This window comes from Nerophis ophidion, linkage group LG22 (genome assembly GCF_033978795.1).
Source record: "Nerophis ophidion isolate RoL-2023_Sa linkage group LG22, RoL_Noph_v1.0, whole genome shotgun sequence".
NCBI lineage: Eukaryota > Metazoa > Chordata > Actinopteri > Syngnathiformes > Syngnathidae > Nerophis > Nerophis ophidion.
The window spans coordinates 16,254,498-16,269,255 of record NC_084632.1 but is presented as its reverse complement, the minus strand read 5'-3'; the positions used below and the strand labels follow the sequence as shown (position 1 = coordinate 16,269,255).

Genomic DNA, 14,758 nt, shown 5'->3' with positions numbered 1-14,758 from the left:
AGCAACAAAATTCAGAAACATTTTGTAAATCATCATTCCCGTCCCTGTGCAGCTCACATGCAGAGCTCTATTGAGGCAGTCTCGCGGAGACGTTGTTCGGGTAATTTACTCATTCAACAAATCACCGAAGCAACAAAATTCAATTCAAAGCTTTTTCCCCAATCGGTTGATCGTTGCAGCCTTACTTCACAGCAGCAAAAGAAGATCGGTGCATGGTAAACAGTAGATCCTTTTCCAGCGGTTACGTCATCCCCAAAAAACCAACAACCCATGAGTAACTGATCCACTCCTAAATATGTCTATTTTTGACACGGTTCACTCCCACCCTATAAAACAAATTATATGATTTATCAACACTTTTTTTTTTTTAATTATTATTATAACCGATGATGAATCAGATGTGTTTTCTGCGAGGGGAAACATTTTTTAAATTCTTTTTGCACCAAAAATCTGCAATTTTGCGTGGATCTACTGTAAACTATTTGCTCTATTAATCATTTGTTTCGTGCTACGTCAAGTGCTTATTGGGATCCTCCTCATGCACATCAATATCTTTCTCCTCTCGCATACTGTGCACTGTCACGCCTCTAATAACACAAAAACCGTAAAGAGTTCATGTTTATGTGTGTACGCCCGCACGTTACCTAGCCGTCTCGTTATTAAACATGTCCTAGCTTCATTCCTAGCTTCTTGTTTCTTCATCCACTTCTCCATCATCGTCACCTCTTTCTCTCTCTCTCTGTCTCTTTCTCTCCTCTGGATTTCTAGTCCCTGTTGATCAAGTTCTGTTTCTTGACTTCAACATTCTCTGACCGTAAAATTTCAACAGTTCTTTTTCTATGTTCTTGTAGACACACGCCTCCTTCCTCTATACTTGTGTTGTGTTTAACTGGGACTGCGATGTGACAATGTGCCACCATCACATTTTGTCACATTAGCTGACGAACAAAACAAAAAAAAAAAGTTCACACACTATTGAAGTGGGTTACCTCCCCTTTACCCTCCTCCAAACCCCCCCGCTCTTTCCTCTTCCTGTGTTACTCTTTGCTCCTCTGTTCCCTTCCGTTCTATCCTCTCCTCTGATGCTTTATCCTCTACCTTGTACTTCTTCTTTGCTCTCCAATCGTCTTTTGTCTGGGCATGCTAGCGACCCTTCAGTTATATTCCTCTATGCATTTTATCTCAATTTTTATATCTGATTTTGTTATCATTTACTCCTTAATTTACCTCGATCTATTTATGCATGCTGTCTGTGAAACTGATAGCTGCATCTATCAATGGAACCGTGTCAGATCTTAAAAAGGCTTTGTCCAGTGGATCTACCCTAAACCACAAAAATCTCATTAAAGTTTCTCATCTTTAAGGTGTCTAGTTAGAGGCAGGCGACAAGTGCAAATATGTGTTGAGAGCCGTAGAGCGCAGTAACCCTACACTTCCTGTGTCTGTGGGAGAAGCCTCTTAATGGCCGACTTCCTCCTTTGGCACGAGTGCCTAAGTGGACAGGAAGTACCGGGTTGCCATGCCGGCCTCTTGTGATAGCACTATCACAAGGCCGTAGTTCTTCACACCTTGATAGGCTGCGATCAGGTTATGTTGTAGTTAGAAAAACCCAAGAAGTTCAGCTCCAAAGATGAGAAACTCGTAATAGATTTTTGTGTCTTTAATTGTGCTGTGATGGGTCAAATCTTGGTCAATGGAACCTTGTTGCTATGAATCGTTGCTTTCTTGTTAATCTATATTGTTGTTGAAGCAGTTCTGTTAGTTTAGTTCTTCCTTCTCCTTGTTTTTATATGTTTAAGTTTTTGAAATTTTTAGTTGTATTTGTCTTTGAGTTCCCATTTTTTTGTGTTCTATACCTGAGAAGGGTCCATTTTCATCGACCTCTTTGTGTTACTTCTCTTTCTCTCTTGACACCCTTTGCCCTCTTTGTCATCCTCTTTCCTCTTCATGCCTTCTCCCAGTCCGGCGGGTTCCTCCTCGCTTCTCCATTCCACCGACGAGTCAGGAAATCATGCCAGGTGGTAGTGTGAACATAACGTGCGTGGCGGTGGGATCCCCCATGCCTTACGTGAAGTGGATGTTGAATTCGGACGACCTGACGCCAGAGGACGAGATGCCTGTGGGTAGGAATGTCCTTGAGCTGAGCAGCGTCCGTGAGTCGGCCAACTACACCTGCGTGGCCATGAGCAGTCTTGGCATTATTGAGGCTGTTGCGCAGATCACCGTCAAATGTAAGAGATAACATAACTCTTTTAGAACGGAACCTATGGGGACTTAGGATAGTGAAATGTCAATAAGTTCTCTCTTCGATCACTGACAGCGTTTTTTCCTGTTGTCAAAACAGCTCTTCCAAAGCCTCCAGGTACTCCAGTGGTAACTGAAACCACAGCCACTAGTGTGACTATCACCTGGGACTCCGGCAACCCTGACCCAGTCACCTACTATATCATCCAATACCGTGCAAAATCCCCTGACAGCAAGTACGAGACAGTGGACGATATCACCACTACACGTTACAGCATCGGCGGCCTCTACCCCAACACGGAGTATGAAATCCGAGTCTCGGCCGTCAACACAATCGGCCAGGGTCCTCCCAGTGAGCCAGTGGAGACCAGAACCGGTGAACAAGCCCCTGCTAGTCCACCCCGAAACATCCAAGCCCAGATTATATCCCAAAACACCATGATGGTACGCTGGGAGGAACCAGAGGAACCAAACGGGCAGATTAAGGGCTATAGGGTTTATTACACCATGGATGACTCCCAGCCTATGAACCTGTGGCAGATCCATAATGTCCAGGACAGCATCATCACGACCATCCAGAGCCTTGTTCCTCAAGAGACATACACCATCAAAGTCCTAGCTTTTACATCAGTAGGTGATGGACCCTTCTCAGAGCCAGTCCATGTTAAAGTGCTGCAAGGAGGTAAGATTGTGAAGATGAATTTTACAAGAAAATTGTCACCAGGCAATCACAGGGAATTAGTTGGATTACATTTATTATTTTGCATAAAAAAATACATTAGTCAACTGAATTGATTATTTATTTTAATCAGGCATGGCAAGTTTATTTATCATACAACACAATTTATACCCAAGAAAATTCAAAGTGCTTTGTAAAAAAAATTACAAGATGAAAAATGAAAATAAAATAAGTATAAAATAAATAAAAATCCTAAAATAAAAAAAACAATCATTTAAACAAAAATCAAAGAGTGTGGATAAAATACTTTCAGTTGTCATATACACAATAAAAACGTGTTTTCAGTTGGGATTTGAAAAACACAATTGATTTGTTTTAGTACAAAACAACATACGATACCAATAACCCTGAATATTGACCAAGACCGACATTGATCTGATCCGATATCAGCATGACTCATACATATTTCTTTACTTTTTTAGTGTGGAATGCTGGAAAAGTTTTGAAATTACTCAGAAACAATGATGGGTTTGAAAAACGCTAACCTACTTATTATAATTGTCTTGAATGGACTTATGCTGTCTTTAAGTTCAAGTGGAGTGACAATTATTGTCGGCATCACCGATTTGCCGCAATAACTTATTAAATTAAGCTCATGATGCAGTAAGTTGAATGGTGCAGACTGGATTTTGTAAGTAATATGCAACTATCAGGGGGCAGGTACAGAACCATCAAATTCCGGAGGGCCCGCCTCAGGAAAAGCCTTATTCCTGCAGCTATAGCCGCCCTTAACAGCAGGCCCGGCCGACCTGTCTGACAAAACCTGTAAATGTGTTGGTCATGTATGATGTCTTTTTGTTATTTTTGTTGTGTGATGTGTAATGTCTATTTGTTTAAATGTACGGCAGTGAAAATGAATTTCCCCAACGGGGATCAATAAATCTAAATCTAAAAAAAAAAAATCATAATTATTTGATACTTGTTTACTTTATATTGACAAATGTTGAGTTTTAGACTGCAATATTGTTAAATTTAAGACTTGTATTACGTATGTTTGTCTTGTGTCCTTAGCTGTTGTGTAGCTGCAACACATGCAGACGCCACTATAAGTGTTGACCCAAACCTGTTCGAGCCCCACCATTGATAGCTGTTTTTAATTAGAAATGATTACTGTATTTTTCGGACTATAAGGTTTTTTCATAGTTGGCCGAGGGTGCGACATATACACCGGAGTGACTTATATGTGAAATTATTAACACATTACCCTAAATTATCAAATAATATTATTTATCCCATTCACGGAAGAGGCGAAGAAAATGTCAACAATCGTCACATACACGTCAGCCAATAAGAATTCGGCGGGGGAGGATTATGGCAGAAGTGCATTGTGAGTCATGGAATGCTAACTGCTGTATGCTATATGCTACTTCTTTAGTTATTTAAATTGATTATTTCATCGTTGGCGGTAACTTATAAAAACTGAGAAGGACTGAACAAAAATGGCACCGAAAAGGAAATCATGTACTGCAGATTACACAATATCAAATAATATTATTTATCTCATTCGCGGAAGAGACCAAGAAAATGTCAGCAATCGCCACATACACGTCAACCAATAGGAATTCGGCGGGGGAAGTAAACGTATAGCATGTTCTATTTGTCATAGTTATTTGAATGACTCTTACCATAATTTGTTGCGTTAACATACCAGGCACCTTCTCAGTTGGTTATTTGTGCGGCATATTAAGGCTGGGCGATATGACTAAAAAATGTATCACGATATAAGTATTTCATATCAGTCGATATCGATAATTGTTAAAAAAAAACAAAAAACTATTGGCAACACTAAAATTGGCCCTAGTGTGAATGTGAGTGTGAATGTTGTCTGTCTATCTGTGTTGGCCCTGCGATGAGGTGGCGACTTGTCCAGGGTGTACCCCGCCTTCCGACCGATTGTAGCTGAGATAGGCGCCAGCGCCCCCCGCGACCCCGAAAGGGAATAAGCGGTAGAAAATGGATGGATGGATATTCTAAATAAAGAACAGGAGAAAAAAGGCTGAATTTAAATACTTATTTTAAATATAACCTTTAACCTTTAGAACGAGGTCAGCATTATGAAAAACAGTCAAATAAATGAAAATACTTTGTTGATCTATAAATATTGACATTAAATAAATGCTTAATCCAACAAAATGTGCAAAGTATTGTCATTAAGAAATGAGTAGTGTACAACTCAGGCTTTAAAGCCATATTGGTAACAATATATGCAAATACATATCAGTCACGTTAAGCGAGCAGAAACAAACATGTCTTACAGAATATTGTAAATATCGGAATAAACTTGCGTCTGAACAGCCGTGACAAAACAAACCTGTTACCCTCTTCAGTCATTTATGGAAAAATCAAACCACCTTCAGCATATTAAAAAAATAACTCAAGCAACAACTCAAACACTGCTTCACTTGGCTCAGGTGGTAAAGTAGGTTTGTCGACGACCTTGCAAAGTTTGCAGACAGTATTACTCTGATTCGTATCGGACTTAAAAAATCCAAAATACTGCCAAACTGGTGACGTGACGTTTCCTTTTTTATTTACAATTTCCTCTTGTGCAGCCGCACTCATATTCCTGTTTCCTTTCACTCCTCGTCGTCAGCTAGCCGTTGTTTTTTTTTTTTTCCTGTTAGCATTTCCCAGACTGCTGTGCGGCCTTACTTCCTATTTTTTTCCAACAGAACTCAGTGAAATTATCGAACGTTCTACCGACCCCATTTTCCATTGATAATGATCACATGTCTATCGCGATATTTATTGTTTTATCGCCCAGCCCTACGTCATATAACGTCCACTTACTCAGCCTGTTGTTCACTATTCTTTATTTATTTTGAATTGCCTTTCAAATGTCTATTCTTAGTGTTGGATATCATCGAATAAATTTCCCCCAAAAATGCGACTTATACTCCAGAGCGACGTATATATGTTTTTTCCCCTTCTTTATTATGCATTTTCTGCCGGTGCGATTTATAATCCGAAAAATACGGTACCTTGTTTCGCAATATTGTGTTCTAATGCTGTTCAATGTTCCTTTCAGTTCCTGGTCAGCCATCCAAATTTCAGGTGGGCGACGTGTCTGATACCAGCATCCAACTAACTTGGGAACCTGCCTTTGATAAAGAAGGAATTATCAAATATGAACTTCGCTACACAGAAGGCAGTTTTGGCTCTCAGGTGAGAATTTTAGTGCCCTTTGCAGGACCGGATGAAATGGAAGGTAGTTTTGATTATTTCATATTTTTTGTTTTTTCTTTCCTGCATTTCCATAAAAGCAAACTCCTGATGTGACAATAAACATTTTGCCCTACATGACAGATCAAGAAAACATTTGGGCCCGCATCTTCATACATTGTGGAAGGCCTCCGGCCAAACACCGAGTATCACTTCTCCCTGGCAGCCATTTCTAACAAAGGCATCGGAGCTTTCACCAATGATGTATCGCAGAAGACCTTGCAAGCCAGTATGTAGCCTCTTTTCAGTCTTTAAGTACGTGCCTGCTTAACCAATTTTTTTTTTTTGGCAGGAAAGCACATAAATCATATACCTATAATGACGTTTTAATGACATTTTCTGATTGAGTGGTTTATGTAAATATACCTTTCTCTGATGTGGGATTCTTCATTCCATTTGGACTACGACTGTTTTTATCTTGAATACAATCAGGATTTAGATCTAATTTAAAAGATGTCAATCTGCATACCTAAATGCAAATTGAATGGATTTTTGTAACTTGATTGATTGTTTCAGATTGACATTGCGGTTTATGCTATTTTCAACTTCATTCAAGCAGGTTTTTAATATAGAAGTTGTTTAATTTTGTTGAGATTAAGTTAGTTTGAAGTATATTTTTAGAGTTCAGAGTTACCTTGGCTGTGTCGCCAGATGAATTGGAGTCTACTCTGCTCTCAAAAGTGTGCCGGCTGTCTTTCTTTTACAACTTTCTACTTTTGTTTCTCCTTGCATTCCCTTTGAAATGAGCAAGTGCACTTTGATCCACATGATAAAGACACAAAAAATGTCAGTTCTGCTCTGAATCCACCATGGTTGTCTTATGAACTAGATCACATTTTGGGAATGAGGCATCTTAGAGTTTGAAAAAAAAAAAAAAACATCATTAATTCGTGTCATTATCAATACTGAAAAGATTATATTATTGTACACATTAGAACAGGGGTCACCAACGTGGTGCCCGATGAGTAGCCCGCTGGCCTGTTCTAAAAATAGCTCAAATAGCAGCACTTACCAGTGAGCTGCCCCAATTTTTTAAATTTGATTTATTTACTAGCAAGCTGGTTTCGCTTTGCTCGACATTTTGAATTCTAAGAGAGACAAAACTCAAATAGAATTTGAAAATCCAAGAAAATATTTTAAAGACTTGGTCTTCACTTGTTTAAATAAATTATTTTATTTTTTTAAATTGCTTCTTATAACTTTCAGAAAGACTATTTTAGAGAAAAGAATACAACCTTAAAAATTATTTTAGGATTTTTAAACACATATACCTTTTTATTTTTTAAATTCCTTCCTCTTCTTTCCTGACAATTTAAATCAATGTTCAAGTGTTTTTTTTTATTGTAAAGAATAATAAATACTTTTTCATTTAATTCTTCATTTTAGCTTCTGTTTTTTCGACGAAGAATATTTGTGAAAAAATTCTTCAAACGTATTATGATTAAAATTCATATTCTGGCAAATCTAGAAAATCTGTAGAATCAAATTAAAATCGTATTTCAAAGTGTTCAGAATTTCTTTTAAAATTTTTGTTCTGGAAAATCTTGAAGAAATAATGATTTGTCTTTGTTAGAAATATAGCTTGGTTCAATTTGTTATATATTGGATTTTAACCTATTTAAAACATGTCTTCACGCATATATATTTATTTTGAGAAATCATTAAGATGATCAGTGTTTCCACAAAGATAAATATCATTCATTATTAATAATAACATAGAGTTGAAGGTAAATTGAGCAAATTGGCTATTTCTGGCAATTTATTTAAGTGTGTATCAAACTGGTAGCCCTTCGCATTAATCAGTACCCAAGAAGTAGCTCTTAGTTTCAAAAAGGTTGGTGTTCCCTGCATTAGAAGAACACCGCTCAAGTATTAAGTCATCTAAAAATACAGTTGCGGCTGTATTTAAAGGGGAAATTCACTTTTTTTACAATGTCACCATTCACAATCCCTACGTGAGACATTAACACACGTCTTTCTCTTTTTGGTTTGTTCTAAATACTCAAAAACTGTTTGCAAGAGGCAGACAACAATGCACATAATGAGGAGTCTTCTATTCTCCTTTTAAAGCCCTCTAAAACAACATCTAATAACCACCAACAATACTTCATTTACATGTTGTGACCTACATATCAACCAAGCTATAGAGACATTGTTATTGTTACCTTTAGTAACACGGCGACTTGCTCACAGAGAGCTAAGCTCGGTGCTTCTTCTAAATTGCCTCTGAGTTAATGTGAGATTATGAATTATGCCTCGAGATTGTGTAAGAGAAGATTGTGGCTATAAAGCGAGAAGTTGGTCAACTTTGAAATTCTCTTCAGATAGATAGATAGATAGACAGTACTATATTGATTTCTTCAGGACAGTTCTTTCAGGAATTTTAAAATTTTAGACCCAAAGACATGGCTCGGCATACACAGAAAAATGTTGTTTCTTCCCAGCATTTTTATTTACCGAAGAAGTGAGGAGTATGCTAAATCTGGTCACATGCTGAAAGATACAACCATCCCAGTAAGAGCGGAAAGTGTAAGGGACTGTTTTGTTATGGTTTATTTAGTTTAACACTAGTGCTACATGAGGGTTTATTGTTTTACTATAGCTGGATTTGCTTAGCACCCAGCTTGTGAAACCAACTCATCCTCTGTATGTTCAGGCTCTAAAAGATTAGGTTTTCGATCTTCATTTATTCTTGTCTCTCACAAAGTCTGCCATGATAAATAATATAAGAATATTATCGTTTGTTGCTACAGTGGGGCAATAAAGTATTTAGTCAGCCACCGATTGTGCAAGTTCTCCCACTTAAAATGATGACAGAGGTCTGTAATTTTCATCATTGGTACACTTCAACTGTGAGAGGAATTCAAAGCTCTCACTGATGGAAGGAGGTTTTGGCTCAAAATCTCACGATACATGGCCCCATTCATTCTTTCCTTAACATGGATCAATCGTCCTGTCCCCTTAGCAAAAAAAACAGCCCCAAAGCATGATGTTTCCACCCCCATGCTTCACAGTAGGTATGGTGTTCTTGGGATGCAACTCAGTATTCGTCTTCCTCCAAACATGACGAGTTGTATCGTGAGATTTTTAGCCAAAACCTCCTTCCATCAGTGAGAGCTTTGAATGGTTGACCAAATACTTATTTTCCACCATGATTTACAAATAAATTCTTTAAAATTCCTACAATGTCAATTCCTGGATTTTTTTTTTTTTTCACATTCTGTTCCTCACAGTTGAAGTGTACCTATGATGAAAATTACAGACCTCTGTCATCATTTTAAGTGGGAGAACTTGCACAATCGGTGGCTGACTAAATACTTTTTAGCCCCACTGTACGTGGTCTGTGAAATAGATGCGTCTAGGAAAAAGGTTCAGGTAATGTTTCAAAATACTATAAGTATTGCATGTTATCATGAATATGCCTGTTACTACATTATATACTTAGTGACAGCGTGTACGTACATAAAACGTCAGAGGTTTTTACATGGCGGCTGAAGCCCTCAATATATAACAAAATCGTATCCTAATTACCAGCAATGTTAAAGGGGAACATTATCACCAAACTTATGCAAGCGTCAATATATACCTTGATGTTGCAGAAAAAAGACCATGTATTTTTTTAACCGATTTCCGAACTCTATATAGGTGAATTTTGGCGAATTAAACGCCTTTCTGTTTATCGGTCTCATAGCAATGACGTCAGAACGTGACGTGACCGAGGTAATACACTCGCCATTTTCTTTTTCAACACATTACAAACACCGGGTCTCAGCTCTGTTATTTTCCGTTTTTTCGACTATTTTTTGGAACTTTGGAGACATCATGCCTCGTCGGTGTGTTGTCGGAGGATGTAACAACACTAACAGGGAGGGATTCAAGTTGCACCACTGGCAAGGAATCTGCCGCCAGACCCCCATTTTACCGGCGATGCTAAGACAGACATGGCAGAGATGTATGGATAACCTGCAGATGCATTTGCAACGATAAATACAACAAAATTACAAAGATGAGTTTTGTTGATGTTGTTGACTTATGGGCTAATCAGACATATTTGGTCGCTGCATGACTGCCAGCTAATCGATGCTAACATGCTATTTACGCTAGCTGTATGTACATTTGAAACTAGATACCCACATTTAATGTGAAACAAACACTTACCAATCAACATATTTAAGTTGCTCCAGTGTCACAAGATGTGAAAGTCCTGATCGTTTAGTCCGCACATTTTACCGGCGATGCTAATAAGGCAGCCATGCTATGGGCCACTTCATTAAGTACACCCATGCTATGGCGGAATAGGGTCAATAGCTATTCGCTCAATAGCTTCAGGTTCTTCTTCAATTTCGTTTTCGCTATCTGCCTCCATACTCCGACCATAAGTTTCAATACATGCGTAATCTGTTGAATCGCTTAAACCGCTGAAATCCGAGTCTGAATCCGAGCTAATGTCGCTATATCTTGCTGTGGTAACCGCCATGTTGTTTGTATTGGCAGCACTGTATGACGTCACAGGGAAATGGACAGTCGCATCGCAAATAGCGAAAATCAAGAACTTTAAAGCTTTTTTTAGGGATATTCCGGGAGGTGTAAAATTTTTAAAAAAACCTCGAAAAATAAAACAAGCCACTGGGAACTGATTTTTATTGTTTTTAACCCTTTTGAAATTGTGATAATGTTCCCCTTTAACCACCTTGCTACCATTTTTTTTTTTTACTATTTACATTGCACAGAAAGCAAAAAGACATGGGTTCTTGTCTCTCATAAGGATTGTGAATGATGTCCAAAATAAAACAAAGGTGTGGTTCTCCACTGAGGAAATGCATAAATATACAAGCGGATTTATTATTTGATGTTGTTGCAAACTTGGAGTTCTTCACATGCTGTTTATTTACACAAGCTGAAATCAGTCCAATTTTTCCACTCAAAGCGAGCTTTTATTTGTCTTTAATATATTCCGTGTTTTGTTTTTGATTTCAGATGCCCACCAATTTAAAATGTTAATATCCATTTCAAATAAAAACAGGTCAACAAAATATCGTATTTTCTTTACAAGTCTATGACGAGACACGTACCGTTGGATGTTCTTTGACAGCTGGAGTTATTTTGCAGTCGTTCAACGAAAGCTAAATATGCCCACTGTGATTGAAACTATTAACACTGAGGCTGTGGTGACTCTCCAACCTCCAAAGTAATTTGTGATTAAAACATCTGTCGGTGCATAGGAGAGCCATGGTGAAAAAAGGGAGACGTCCTTTACCTAGGGATGGGTACCGAATCCGGTACTTTTGTAGGCTTTGACCAAATTCCATCAGTACTATTAAAACGGTACCATATTTTAATACATTTGTTGCAGACTCAGGACTGATCCAAACACTACCTGGCTGTAATACAACATAATAAACACTTCAATGCTGGATTTTGTCATTGTTAATTATGTTGTATTATGTCCTGGTAGCCAACTTAACTGCTTTTTTATGCTGTTTTGCAAGAACCGTGTCACGTGACTTCAAACTTGACATCTCATTGGCTGGTTCTGAGACAGGATTGATTGCTTCAGTCTTAATATACTGGAAGTGAGTCTTGCTTATTGAAGCAGTGCATTTTTTTAGCGCTGAGGTTGCATTTTACACTGAATTTTTATACACTGAATTTTTTTATATAGAATTTTTATACACTGAATTTTTTTACACCGTTTGACCGTTTTAAGAAAGGACTAAAAACCCACCTTTTTAGCACAGCTTTTATTTTTAAATACACTGCATGCCTATTTGTTTTAGCCAGTGCTTTCATGATTTTATTTCTATCTTTATTTATGTTTCTGTTTTATCTAATGTTTATCTAGTGCAGTGGTTCTCAAATGGGGGTACGCGTACTTGAAGGTATGCCAAGGGGTACGTGAGATTTTTTTTTAAATATTCTAAAAATAGCAACAATTCAAAAATCCTTTATGATTATATTTATTGAATAATACTTCAACAAAATTGAATGTAAGTTCATAAACTGTGAAAATAAATGTAACAATGTAATATTCAGTGGTGACAGCTGGATTTTTTTTGTGGACATGTTCCATAAATATTGATGTTAAAGATTTCTTTTTTTTGTGAAGAAATGTTTAGAATTTAGTTGATGAATCGAGATGGATCTCTATTACAATCCCCAAAGAGGGCACTTTAAATTGATGATTACTTCTATGTGTAAAATCATAATTTAATCACTTGTTTATTTTTCAACAAGTTTTTGAGTTATTTTTACATCTTTTTTTCCAAATAGTTCAAGAAAGACCACTGCAAATGAGCAATATTTTGCACTGTTATACAATTTGATGAATCAGAAACTGATGACATAGTGCTGTATTTTACTTCTTTATCTCTTTTTTTCAACCAAAAATGCTTTGCTGTGATTAGGGGGTACTTGAATTAAAAAAATAAAAGGTTGAGAACCACTGCTCTAATTTGTGTCATGTTTTCATATTTATTTTATTGTTTTTATTATATATTCTAACTTTCTATTTTTTAATTTTTTTATACTTTGTAGCACTTTGAGATTTTAACAAAAATGTGTTACAAATGTAATTCATTATTATTATTATTATTATTATTATTACACCAGATTTTTTTACACTGAGCTTTTATACAATTAATTTTTTTTTCAATAAAATTGTCAGCATAATTCGATGTAGAAAAATTCAGTTGACAAAATTTGAACGCAAAACATTCAGTTACATAAATTCAGTGTCAAATAAAAGTTTGTGTAATAAAGACACAAATTAACCTCCATAGTTGAAACGCTTTAGGGCTCAAAAATACTAGACTGGCACATTCAGCTCAATGGCAAAGACTACTTCCTGCCTAGTCAAAACATTGCATATTATACACCACTGCCATCTAATGTCTTGGAGTTGCAACTGCATACAAAGTCTATTATATAATACTTGCAAAAGGAACTCCAAACATATAATAACTGGACAGCACATTATCATTATTAGCTCATTGTCATTAATAGTTAAAAACATAACATGTTTTAACGCATTTGAACACACACAAAAGTACCGAAAATTGGTGCCGTTGAGTTTTCAATTCAAATATGAAAGGTACCCATCCCTACCTTTAACACATTTTCTGTTTCCACCAGTGCAACTTGTTGGCTGCCCTCCGCCAGACCCCCACCCCAAATTTGAGTTTAGGGACTTTGGAGCAACCACCTCACAGTTTTTTCTATCATCATTATTTGTTGATTTCTGCGCAGCAGAGCGACCACAAACACTGCAGAGTCACAGAGGAGAGCACCGGTCGCATGCAACACTCCCCTTCCCTACAACCCCCCCACCCACTCCCCACCCTGCCCCCGGGGGGGTTCTATTACAAGTCAATAACCGCATTCTTGATGGTTCCAGGCATGAAAATATAATCCATGGTCCCCCCCCCCCTCACCCCTCCATATCTGTGCCACCTGTGCAAAGAAACGCACACTCCCCTTGGAATTGCCTTGCTTACATTGTGCCCCCCCCCCCCTTCTTTTGTGTGTTGAGTCTTTGACAACGTTTTGAGTTACACCCGTTATTTGTTCCATTGGATATTAGTTTGACATTGCGCCAAACTGCAGCTTCCTGCTAATTTGTTTGAAGTTGAATGCACCACAGCCAGCTAGTGTCATACGCAACACACACACGCACACACACACACGCTCACACACACACACACACACACATACACACACTGGGTATATACTCTATTTTCCAATGACAATGTTGTGAGTGTCAGTGTCTGAACTTGCATTCTACTTCACTGCTCATTTGTCCACCTTTTCTATCCACTCTTTTTCTATAAGTCTGGGAGCTCTCTCAGGATATGTTTTTTATTGGGTCTTTTTTTTTTTGGGTGGGGGGGGAGTCAGCGCTCAGCTCTAATACTGTCTAATTCAGAACAATCACAGACTAAGACAGAAATCCCGTTGACAACACATTAAATAAACTTTGGGATGTGTGAAGGTAAGTGATTTTATGGGTAAAGGGATTCAGTCTGCTATTTAAAAAAAAAAAAAAACTACAAGCAAAGGTGAAGCCATAGCAATTTGCTTTTAATCGTGTGAATTCCCAAGATATTTTACACCCAAAAAATCATATTTTTATTATTATTCCGCCCAAAAACTTAGGCGTGCTCTGCGGCCCACAGTTTTCATCTGATCAAAACCGTTCGAGTATCAAAACGTTTGGCTCGTTTACCCAAAATGTCCGGGTCATTTTGTTTATTGAAAATAAATGGGCCATTTTTCGAACTTGCACAACTCCAACCGATTAGAACCACACACTCCACTCCATCCATCATCCATCCATCATCTTCCGCTTATCCGAGGTCGGGTCGCGGGGGCAACAGCCTAAGCAGGGAAACCCAGACTTCCCTCTCCCCAGCCACTTCGTCTAGCTCTTCCCGGGGGATCCCGAGGCGTTCCCAGGCCAGCCGGGAGACATAGTCTTCCCAACGTGTCCTGGGTCTTCCCCGTGGCCTCCTACCGGTTGGACGTGCCCTAAACACCTCCCTAGGGAGGCGTTCGGGT

General features: G+C 38.0%; 1 protein-coding gene across 10 annotated transcripts in view; it reads left to right on the top strand.

Annotated features, from left to right (window-relative positions):
* The window catches only part of ptprsa (protein tyrosine phosphatase receptor type Sa), a 701,781-nt gene that overhangs the window by 503,523 nt on the left and 183,500 nt on the right, over positions 1-14,758 (top strand). For all 10 annotated transcript variants that reach the window (XM_061883335.1, XM_061883337.1, XM_061883336.1 and 7 more), the window contains 4 exons: positions 1,962-2,231; positions 2,345-2,926; positions 6,012-6,148; positions 6,290-6,434. In XM_061883335.1, the coding sequence (XP_061739319.1) occupies positions 1,962-2,231; positions 2,345-2,926; positions 6,012-6,148; positions 6,290-6,434 (1,134 nt within the window). The remainder of the gene's footprint in view (positions 1-1,961; positions 2,232-2,344; positions 2,927-6,011; positions 6,149-6,289; positions 6,435-14,758) is intronic.